Source organism: Urtica dioica, chromosome 6, assembly GCF_054948205.1.
Source record: "Urtica dioica subsp. dioica isolate 48M chromosome 6, U.dioica_male_clone48M_v1_H2, whole genome shotgun sequence".
NCBI classification, from domain to species: domain Eukaryota; kingdom Viridiplantae; phylum Streptophyta; class Magnoliopsida; order Rosales; family Urticaceae; genus Urtica; species Urtica dioica.
The window spans coordinates 33,833,496-33,845,879 of NC_142761.1; the positions used below are offsets into that span (position 1 = coordinate 33,833,496).

The 12,384-nt window shown below is 42.0% G+C and overlaps 1 protein-coding gene across 1 annotated transcript; it reads right to left on the reverse strand.

Moving 5' to 3' along the window:
* Positions 1-310: 310 nt before the first annotated feature.
* Positions 311-1,070, reverse strand: LOC149393745 (uncharacterized). Its single transcript, XM_089618140.1, has 2 exons — positions 765-1,070; positions 311-715 (listed from the first exon to the last, which is right to left on the reverse strand). Exons 1-2 carry the CDS (start codon positions 1,068-1,070, stop codon positions 311-313), a joined length of 711 nt encoding a protein of 236 aa, XP_089474266.1.
* Positions 1,071-12,384: the final 11,314 nt, after the last annotated feature.

Consider the following 12,384-nt stretch of genomic DNA (forward strand, 5'->3'; position numbering starts at 1 on the left):
AGACGAAACAAAAAATGAGGGGACATATGGTTGGAGGCACCCAAATCAAGTATCCAAATGGATGATAGTATACCTAGGACTGACGATGAGGACAAACCTTTAGAGGAAGAGGTTGACATGACATGACATGAGGCTGAGAGGCAAGGAACTGCTGGAACTGCTCAAACATGTACGGGTCCACAGATGGGGCAGCAACATCGTTGGTGGGCGGAGGTGTCCACGGACGTGTCGGACGAGGTGCCCATGGAGCTGGTGCACGAGGTGCCCATGGAGCCGTCGGATGGGGTGCCCACGGAGCCGTCGAGTGAGACTAAGGCTGGGTTGGGCATTGTTGCTGTTGCTGTGCTCTGTCCCTACCTAACTTCGGACACTGAGCCTTCCAATGTCCATTCTCTTTACATAAGGCACATTTATCCAGAAGGAGTGATGACCTGGGCGTACTACCGATAGGAGAACGGTACGGGGCAGCAAGGACAGCAGGCACCGCGGGTGATGGAGTCTCCTTGTCAATCTTGGACTTGAGACGAACCTCTTCGGCCAGCAGCTCATTGACCACAGAATCAATAGAAGGAAGAGGACTGCGGTGAAGAATCTCACAATGCAATCCCTCAAAGTCGTCACGAAGGGTCATCAGGAACTGAACCAATCGCTGCTCTTCACGCCGAGAGATGTAAGCCGCCACTGCCCTCAATTCAGCCGACTCAGTCAATGTCAACTGATCCCACAATGAGGAATGGTAGAATAGAACTCTTGAATACTCAAACCGTTTTGCCGAAGTGCACGAATATCCATCTCCAACTGATACTGTTTGGCAACTGAGCACTGATCGAGTGGGTAATAGAATTTTCAATCCACGTGATAATTTTTGCGTTGTCAGCCTCCCAAACATCAATCGAAGTTGTAAAATATTCAGCCTTCTCATCGGAAGGCTTACGACGCACAGCCGTCACATAACTCCACATTGATTTTCCACGCAAAAAATTCCTCATAATATAACTCCAATATGAGTAATTTTTGCCATCCAGTTGAACACCAATTGCCTGAAGGGAGTCATCTCTACGACCCGCCATATCGAAAAACACAAATCCAAACACTCAAAAAAACGAAATCCAAACAAACAGAGAGAAATCCCCAAATCGAAATCCGAAAACGAAATCAACAACGCATCCAAACAGCGCTAAACCGACGAACAAGACAATTACTCAATAAATTACGACATCCACAAATCAAGAAAAATGAGGCGAAAATACAAACGATACGGACGAAAAACGTAACTCGAACATCCGTGAACACCGTGCTTGGTATATTAACTTTCTTCAATCAATTAACAAAAGCCATGAATGGAGAAGATAACTCTGATACCATGAAGATTTAGGGATTCAGAGAAAAAGAGGAAGTCTGAATAATAAATTGCATAGCAAATAAATAGAATAGTCTGAGTATATATAATTATAATATAACAAAAAGAGAAAAAAAAGAAAAATAATCCTACATACAATAATAATAATAATAATAATAATAATGACTATATATATATATATATATATATATATATATATATATATATACACGCTAATAAGGAGGAGGAGAATAATATTACGAACGCGAGAGGGACATGGAGGGACAGATGTGGGGAGATATCAGCTACAAAAGAAAGCACAAGAGATTATGACTCTTTTCTTTTCATATATTAATTATATACACTAATAAATCTACTTGCCTAAAACTAGTTCTCCATGATCTTACATATTCGATCAACTATCTTTATTTAAAAACTTTCCAAATACGTTTCCAAAACCGTATTCATTCGATCTCATCGTAATAAATGCCTAATTTCTTCATTTGCTTATTAAGGAACAATTGCTTTACGATATCAAATGGAAAAGGAAATAAATAATATATGCATACATTAATGACCATAGCTGACGTACTATATATACATATTTCTTAGCATTGAAGTAAAATATTACACACACATTTAAATTACCAGAGTACACACCGATATAATATATACACTAATAACCGTAACTCATGCAGTACATACATATATATACACACGTGTATATATTATATCCATTAACATAGATAGAAGAGACAAAACCTCTTCCATTTTTATCCTATGACCGCCACGTGGCGCCTCCAGTATGCGACACGCGGCGGCCATTTTTTACATCTTCCATTGTTTTTTTTTCTTTTTTTGCCTTTCGGGTTTTAACTTTTTTTTTTTTGCCTTTTCCTTTGCCTTCCGGCTTTTAACTTTTTTTTTTTTTTTTTTTTTTTTTTTTTTTAACTTTTTTATATATTTTTTTTCTTCTCTTTCCCCTGACCTTTATTATTTTTTTTCTCGGCTTTTAAATTTTTTTTCCCCTCTCATCAATATATTTTGTATTTTTTTTTATTTATATTTTTTTTTCTATCTCTTTCATAAATATATTTTGTATAATTTTTTTTATGTATATTATAATCATAATTGCTAATATTATATTATATCGATAACATACATAATCCTTTATTTTTTTCCCTCCGCCTTTAATTTTTTTTCCCTCTCTCATCAATATATTTTTATATCTTTTTATTTACCCATAACATAGTAATAAGAGACAATGTCTCTTCAACTTTCATTCTGGTTCCATCACGTGGCGCTGTCAGGCGGCGACTTTAAATTTTTTTTTTTGTCCCCTCTCTCATCAATATATTTTGTATATTTTTTATTTATATTTTTTTCGCCCTCTTTCATCAATATGTTTTATATAATTTTTTTATGTATATTGTGGGTGTTAAAAATCTACCTTCGAAAATATTATTTTGTATTGGGCTTCAATTCAGACCAAGCCCATTGTCCTCTTAGCAGGTTGGTCCGTATATCAGGCTTGGGCCCAGTTCGACTTCAACAGGTCTGCCCAAGTCCAACTACATTCCAGATCGGCCCAAGCCCAAACACGTCTTCCAGCTCGACCACGTCATCCTGGCCAGAAGAATCGGTCAGTCAAAGCGAAACCGCGCCGCGAAGACCGGGTCCAGGACGAATTCAACCCGACAATGTGAAACGGATCGAGCAACACGTGTCTTCAACAAAAGAGTCCTACATCGTCTATAAATAGAGAATTAGATGTCGATTTGCACACACGAGCTTAGAATTTATCTTCCATAATTATTATTTCAGTACTATTGCTTTCGGTGCCGAGTTTGCCTACGAGACTTCGTCACTTCATCCTATTGTAATTCATTTTCATGATCAATAAAGCTTATTAATAATTTCCTTTTATTATATCCTTTCGTCCTTAAATAATTTCTTATACGACGTCTTCTGAAACCCCGATAATATATATATATATATATATATATATATATATATATCATATATTAGCACTTTAATATTTGTGATTGTTGATCGATCCAAAAATCGACATCAACAGTTTGGCGCCGTCTGTGGGAAATTCAGAAAGACCAACCTCGAAAGAAACGGTTCAAAATTTTTTTTTTGTCATGTCTTACACTCCGACTCACTACGAATCTGGACAGGAGATCCCTCCGGGGATCAGGGCAATCCTGGATATGTTGACCAAAAAAATAGATGAGCAAGCAGAGAGCAACCGGGTTCTTAATGACCGGTTGAATGCTCTCTCGACTCCTCAACACACTCCGGACCCTCAGGCGGGATCCGGAGATACGACCGCCACGGAATCTGCTCGTCAAGCAGCCTCGGCTGCGCAGACAAGCCGGGCTCTCCTCCCGGAGTCCGTCTTGATTTCTCTGGGATCTAGGTTACCCAAGGAACATACAGTCTCCCGGCACAAGCTTCCAGCTTGGGGGGACTGCTAGCGAAGTCGCGACAGAAGTCACGATCGACCCTTCTGGTCTCCCTCCGCCTCCTCTGGGGGGAGCGCCATCCGGGTCTTTTCCGACTAATGCGGGATCTCGCCCTTCGGCGACCTATCAAATGTTCACCCCCCAACGTTTTGGTGGGATGAATCGGACCTGTCATAGCCCGGTCGAGGCTACCGCGGTCACACCTACACGTACAGGACCTCGCCTCTTTCACGAGGGCGAACCCAGCATGACCGAACTAGACCAATTTAAGGAGTCAATAACGATCGAGCTGAGAGCTGTTCGCTCAGAATTTCATTCTGCAACTAGCTCGGCCCCCGAAATAGATCGCCTCGTTGAGGAAATGAGGAAGGCTCATTTTGCCAGAAATATTACCGAAGCGCAACTGGGAGATACCAGAAAGGTTCGCCTTCCGCGGTATAGTGGCATTTCGAGTCCAAAAGCTTTTATCTTGTCCTTCAGAGTAACAATGGGACGGGTTATGCTCACAAAGAGAGAATTAGAGGCAGGTTATTGCCAGTTATTCGCAGAAAGCTTGTCCGGGTCCGCTTTAGAGTGGTTCTCCAAACTCGAGCTGAACTCTATCAATAGTTTTGACAAACTATCGGCTGCATTCCTGAAACACTATTCGATGTTCGTGGAGGACGATCTGACCATAGCAGATTTATGGAGAATTCAACAGAAAGAGAACGAATCCTTGAAGGATTTCATGATCCGTTACAAGGACGTGCTCTAAAAAATTTCTAACGTATGTCACGAATCTGCCATAACCTCTTTGAGAAACGGGTTAAGGCACGACTCGAAGCTGAAACTAGAGATGACTGTTAACCGTCCCCTCACATTGGAAGATGCGATTCACAAAGCCGTAAATTATGCGAAAGCCGAAGAGGAATTCGCTTCCTATGAGAGGCAACGCGCAGCTGAGAAGAAACCGTCCTCCAACACTTGGGTAAGACCTGTAAATGCTGGGGGCAACCCTCACAGGGTCAACCCCCAAGACGCTACATCTCATGATAGAAAGCTACACATCCCTCCTAACTACGCCTTCAACGTCGATGAACATATTAAGGAGGGAGGTCCCCCGGCAAAAAAATGGACGCGGGACCCCAATGCGTATTACAGTTTCCATAAAGCTAACGGCCACGACATGGTTAATTGTGAGACCATGCGCAAGGCTTTAGCAGAAAAATACGCAAAAAGGGAACTAAAAGACGTTGATCTAGGACCCCCGCCAAAAAAGAAGGTCTTCAACAACAACAACAGAGGAAGGGGCAACCCCTCCCCTAAGAGATCGAGACCTGTTGAGGAAGGGGAACCAAGTTCCCCACCGACCGTCGCAGAACATAGAGTTGACTTCATAATGGGCAGCTCGAAGTTTTGCAACGGAACGGTCAACTCAATTAAAGCACATCAACGTAAGTTAAACAACCAGACCCCCAGAATCAGACTAGAATAAGACATTCAAATCTCGTTCTCCGAAAAAGAAGCCATAGGGACAACCGATCCGCACGACGACGTACTCGTAATCACGATTGACGTGTCTAACTGTGAGGTCGCGAGGGTCTTAATCGATGGAGGCAGCTCCGTAGATCTTATCTTCAAAGATACCCTGGCTAGGATGGGAGTCAGCAAAGATGAGATCGAAAGAGAACAAACCCAATTGACGAGTTTCAATGGGTCAACTACACCATCCTTAGGAACGATCAGGTTGCCCATAAAAACAAGTGGAATCAATAAAATAGTGGAATTCCAAGTTTTACACCGTCTCTCCCCCTACAATATTATCTTGAGAAGACCATGGATACATAGGATGAGGGCTGTACCTTCAACCTTTCACCAATGTATCCGCTTCCCTACGCCTGAGGGGATAAAAGATATTCGAGGAAATCAGGCGACCTCCCGCAGTTATTATCTCACTAGCCACAAGCATTGTGCTAAAGCGATTAAAGAGGAGCAATAGCAATTAATGAAAGTGGAGTGGGCCGAGAGCGTTTCTGCACTAGAAGAACCCGACTCCCTTGATGCGCCGAGTACCAAGATAACGGTCCAAGTACAGCTCGATGGCTCCGATCCTTCCAAGTGTGTCGGAATCGGAACCAAGCTTAAAGGTGGTATTAGGTGAGAATTGATCTGTTTCTTAAAACAAAACAAGTCCACCTTCGCCTGGACGACCGAAGATATGCCAGGAATTAGCATCGACGTTACGTCTCACCAGCTTAACGTTGATCCTAGTTTTAAACCTATAAAACAAAAAAGACGAAAGCTCGGTCCCGACAGGGCACGAGTTGTCAACGACGAAGTCGAAAGACTACTCAGTGCAGATTCAATTCGCGAAGTAAAATACTCGGATTGGCTGGCAAACACTGTCGTCGTAAAGAAAAAGAATGGGAAATGGCGGGTATGCGTTGATTTCACCGATCTGAATAAAGCATGCCCCAAGGACAGCTTCCCGTTGCCTCATATCGACCAGCTAGTCGAAGCAACCGCGGGACATAAGATCCTATCATTCATGGACGCTTTCTCAGGATACAACCAAATCCTGATGCATCCAGACGACCAAGAAAAGACAGCTTTCATCACCGACCGAGGCACGTATTGCTACAAGGTCATGCCCTTTTGTAAGGACGAGCTTTTGCGTCATTCGTATTTGGAGATTTGGAATTTATTAACGAGTTTCCGTTATTACAACTAAATTCCCGAGTGAATTATACTTCAATAGATTTATCGGATTGATTTAAAATATATTAAGGTAAGGAGAAATCTCGGAATAAATAAAGGAATTATCGAGTTTAACTCGATTAATAAATTATTTCCGAGGAGACATTACGGAAATTAATTTAAGAAATAAATTCTCAAGAACGAGAATTAATTCCGAGAAACCTTAAATATATTTTAATTAATCGAGAACAAACGAGAAAATTCTCGAGTTCGAATCATATAATTATAATCCGTTAGGTTATGGATTTAATTAAATGAAAGGACGTGGTTGTAACAATTTTTAAGGGACCCATTTGAAAGAAAACAAAGAAAATAGGTTGGTTTATAATTAATGGGATAAGGATGAGCATTGCCATGTCATCAATCAAAGATTTGGATAATATCAAGTGATGTTTATCGCTTAGCCGAATAAAATCAAACCCACCTGCCCAAGGAAGAGAAAAGACACGGGAAAAAAAAAGAAAGAAAGAGAAAGAAAAGAGAAAGAAGAAGAAGAGAGCACGGGAGAGAGAGAGAGCCGAGAGAGTGAGAGAGAGGAAGAGAGCGAGAGAGCGAGACGAGGGTGAGCTCGCGAAGGGGACGCTCGGCCGACAGCCACCGAGCCCGAGCGCCACCCACGCGCGGCCGAGAAGGAACCAGTGCCGCCGCGAGCAAGCCGAGGACACCGGAGCGGAGAAACTCACCGGAGAAGAAGGAGAGAGGGACGGCGACGGAGAAGGTAAGCTCGATTTTGAACTTCTCTTCCTTTATGGTTCAGATTTGAGGAAAATCATAGAGTTAGGGTTTGGAGATTTGGGGCTTTTGTGGAAATTAGCTTGAATCTCTTGTGTTATGCCCGATTATTCTTGGTTGAGTGTTGGATTGAAGGATAATTGCTTGATTTCGGGATTTATGAGATTGTTTGTCTTGGATTTCTTTGGATGAGTTTGGATTTGGAATTGTTTCAGCCGTGTGTTTGAGCTTGGTGTGGGTTGTTATTGATTTTTGTGACATGATTCCTTGGTTGATATGGCTGTGATATTGAAACCAAGAATCTGAGAAGGTTGGGTTTGAATTTTGTTGTTGGCCGTGTGCGTGTAAGGCTGTTTTGATATTGTTGTTTGGATTCGTTAATTTGGCCGGTAAGCTTTATTTTGTGTGCGAGTTGTTGTCGAGAGTTAGGCTCGGTTTTAAGTGGGCGGAACAGGGCTCGGGGCAGCGGCACTAGATGGCGAGGCAGCGCGGACTTGGAAGGTTCGGGCCTCGGCTCGGGGACTTGAGACGTCTCCGATTATTTAGGGCGAGTCGGGGTTTGTCCCGAGTCTCGACTCGTGCTGGTTACTCGTGCTAGTTACGAATATTTAATTAATATGTTATTATGTTTATGGTAAAGTTCGTTTCAATATAAGTCGTAAAGGAAAATAAATTATTATGTTATCGTTATAAACTCGTTGATTATTTAAGTAACTACTTAATATCCTTATTTAAGTTATGTATTAAAAATCGAGTTCGACTATAAGCTCGACTCTTTTAATTTTGAAAATGAATAACAACGAGAAATATTTTATTTACGTAAGAAAATAGAAATAAAAGAAAGGTTTGACTATGAATCGAGGGTTCGGTTATTTCATAAACATTTTATTAAATCGAACCCAAAATTATTTGCAATATGGTTAGACATTTAAAATAAACGACTTGGTTTATTTTAAATGAAAGGTTTTTACGTTATGTATTTCATTTCTCAAATGGTTATAACTTGTCAATAAAAGAGACAAGTCAAAGATATTTTCTAGAACATATTTGAAAAGTATCGTTTTGAGTTATTTTCATATAACTTACATATCCTATAGATTGTTAGTATTAACTTCTATATACGTTCTTTTCTCTTAGTTTCGACCCTCGGGAACCTATTCTAAGCAGTGGACTTTACCCACTCAGAAGAATAGGTGGTCGAATAGTGTAGAACGTTCCTTAGCTTAGATTAGAAAAGCGATGTGAAGGCCTTATTTATAGGTGTCGATTCTTTTCTGCATCTCTGTTTTGTCCTGTGTGTTCTTGATTGCTCGTGTTTGAGACACTCTGAGTAGCGTGAATAGGAGGACGTTTTGAATACATTCCTTGTGAGCTTTCTTTCCAGTAGAAGTATGTACGTTAGTGTATCGAGGGATGAGATACTAAGTACGCTCGACGTTCGATCTTTCTCTTCCATAGATAAGTCCAGATTGCTATAAGGATTAGCAACGAGCAGAAAGAGCTTACGTGGACTGGGTTATACGTGAAGTTAAGAAGAACCCTTTTGTTTGGAAGAGAAGATTTCAGGATTCGAGAGAATCGTTATCCAGGTAAGTGGATTTTAGGCACCTACAATATCAAGAAATATTATATATATCTATATATATATACATATATTGTACGTGCATTATTTATTTTTATGTGCTTCTAGTAAGCAAGATTAAGATAAGCCAAAAGATAAGTCACTATCAAGATTAAGGGCTTTAAGCCACTAACGAATTGGAAAACGGAATTAGTCCGGCTAACAAAAATGGCTAGAGATAACTAGGAACCCGAGCCTTTGTTATGTGTTTAGTTAGTTCCCCCCCTAAGAGATCCAGTCCTAGTAAACTGGGTTATGAGAGACTGTTATTAAGACTCGTATTCAAAAGCGAGGATATTATGATAGGATCTTTGGGAGTCACATCCTGAGATCTTATAAGTCACGAATTAATAAGCGAAAAGAATATATGTAAGATCGGGATTGAACCCGAACTAAACAGTCTCTCATGTTAGGTTAATTAAAGAGAAAACATGGAATGGTACCGCCTCCGACATATACCCCATAGACGGGGATTAGGCAGGAGATTGTGCACCCTCCTGTCTGGCGCCAATAAGACATGTGTCGTGCGGATATCATTAAGGGATCCCGAGCAGAAAATGTATTGTATGATGGGAATTGCCGGGACCTAAGCTGGCATATTCTCAAGTAAGAGGAGTTACCGGGACCTAAGCTGGTAATTCCATAGATTATGATGAAAGTATGTTATGATGTGAATCACCGGGACCTAAGCTGGTGAATTCTTAAGTAAGGGGAATATCTCGGGACCTAAGCTGAGTTATTCCTAAGTAAGATGAATCTATCGGGACCTAGGCCGATTGATTCTTAAGAAATGTGGATTTATCGGGACCTAAGCCGATACTTCCGCAAGTTATGATAAGATATGAATTGCATGTTATGTATTGCTTATGTGTTATGTGCACGATGCATTAGTTATATAGATATCCGCTTACTGAGTCTTTCGACTCACAGTTATTATCTTGATATTGTAGATAAAGGCAAAGCTAAAGAAGATTAAGCAGAGCATCAGCAAAAGCCGGTAAGTAAGTAGGCGTGTGTATGTACGGCTGCCGACCTGTGGCTAAGTCAAGGGCGAATAAGTCTGTTTTGTTTTTAAAAGACGAGTCTTTTGTTTGTGAAGTTTTAAATAGTATGTTTTAAGAAAAACGAAAAATTCGCCCATATTTTTGAGACGTTTAAGTAAATATTTTAAAAGTTTTTCTAGAAAATGTTTTCCGGAAGCGCTTCCACCAAAGTTTTTATGAATTTTATTTATGTCAAGTAAGATACGGAAGTCCTCTGCCGCGGCTCGCGGGCGAGCTAAGGCTCGCGGGTCGTGACAGAATTTTTGGTATCAGAGCCCAGGTTGAGCCGTTTCTGTAGACTTGTGGTCGTACATACACTAACTTACTTACTTATAAGTCATCTGATGTTTAAGATAGCCTTATCTATAATATCTTGTTGAGTCTTTGTGAAAGATAGCGGTTATATTAGGATAATCAAATGCTTACCCATTCCTACTCATAGGCGAAGTAGAGATTAAGAATGGGACCTAAGAAGCAAACGCAGACGGATCTTTCGCAAGAAATGGCTGAGATTAACAGAGCTCTAGAGCGTCAAGCAGAAGATGCACGTCGAAGGGATGCTCAAATAGAAGAGCAGAACAGGATGATCACGCAACTTATTGCGCGAATGAACGAGCAGCAGCCTCCACGGGGTCAAGAAGAGCCTGAACCCCAGGCACATCGACCAGAATACTTAGAGGAATGTTTCGAGGTATTGAACAAATATCAAATGAAACTCAATCCCACCAAATGTTCATCCGGAGTCTCATCCGGTAAATTCCTTGGATATTTAGTTACCCAACGAGAAATTGAGGCTAACTCGGATCAATTACACGCCTTGCGAGAAATTCCTTCACCCCGTAATAGGCGTGAAGTTCAGAGGTTGACGGGACGCATCGCTGCCCTTAACCGCTTCATCTCTCGGTCCACGGACAAATGTCTCCCCTTCTACCGGCTACTCAAAGGAAACAAAAAGCTCGAATGGGATGATAAGTGCAAAGAGGCGTTCAAAAGATTGAAAGAATATCTATAGACGCCCCCGATCTTGGCAAAACCTGTTGCGGGGGAACCGCTCTACCTATACGTCGTAGTATCCCAAGCGGGCGTTAGTGGAGTACTCGTCAGAGAAGAGCAAAGAGACCAACGACCGATCTTCTATACAAGCAAGTCGTTGGTCGACGCTGAAACTCGGTATCCTGTTATGGAAAAGTTGGCCTTGACCGTCGTTTCTGCCGCACGAAAACTTCGGCCATACTTCCAATCTCACACCATAATAGTAATGACATCGCACCCGCTCAGAAGTTTCCTACACAGCCCAAATCAATCGGGAAGGTTAACTAAGTGGGCCGTTGAACTGAGCGAATACGATATTGAGTACCAAATGAAGACATCCGCAAAATCGCAAGTTTTGGCGGATTTCATCATCGAACTCCCACAAGAAAGCCCCGCCGTAGCCGAAATTGAAGGCACCTGGACACTTAAAGTGGACGGGGCATCGTCAAAGCAAGGGGCAGGAGTAGGGATTCACCTGACCTCCCCTCACGGTGAGACTATAGAACAATCATTCAGGCTCGACTTCGACGCATCAAACAACGAAGCCGAATATGAAGCACTAATCGGCGGACTTAGGTTGGCCACTGCATTCGGATCAAAGAAAGTGGAAGCTTTCTGCGACTCTCAACTCGTAGCAAACCAATACTCCGGAGAATACGAGACTAGGGATGAGCGAATGGAAGCTTACCTAAAAGTCGTAAAAGAACTAACGAAACACTTCGAAGAATTCTCCCTGATAAGGATCCCTCGAGGCGAGAATACTCCGGCCGACGCATTGGCTGCCTTGGCATCTACCTCGGATCCGGGCATCAAAAGGGTCATACCAGTCGAAACAATCAAACAACCTTCTATTGCCACGACCGTCGCCGTAGTCATAACAATAGAAGGGGGGATTGGAGGGATGAAATACTGCATTACATCACGTCTGATACGGTCCCATCCGATAAGATGGCAAAACGCAAACTCGTGCTGAGAAGTGCGAGATTTTGCATCATAGATGAAAGCCTGTTTAAAAGAAGCTTCGCATGACCCTACCTCAAGTACGTTGGGATGGAGGAGTCTAAACGAATCCTGGAAGACGTGCACGAAGGAGAATGCGGAAATCACGCAGGCAGACGAGCGCTCGCCATAAAAATAAAAAGGCAAGGCTACTTTTGGCCGACCATGTTGGCAGATTGCGAGGCGCACTCGCGCCACTGCAACCAATGCCAACGCCATGCCCCTAACATAAAAAGACCCGCGGAAGAGTTGTCTTCTATCTCAGCACCATACCCATTTATGAAATGATCAATGGATATCGTGGGACCAATGCCGGTCGCCCCTGGCGGACTAAGATTTCTACTAATCTTAACAGATTATTATTCAAAATGGGTGGAAGCAGGCGCCTTCATCCTAATAAAAGACGTTGAT

Excerpts from the sequence above, each read along its gene's own strand:
- LOC149393745 (XM_089618140.1), bottom strand. The coding sequence starts at position 1,070 with ATGGCGGGTCGTAGAGATGACTCCCTTCAGGCAATTGGTGTTCAACTG. Across the intron at positions 716-764 it reads TCGTGCACTTCGGCAAAACG|TTGACATTGACTGAGTCGGC; the intron begins GTTTGAGTATTC and ends TTGTGGGATCAG.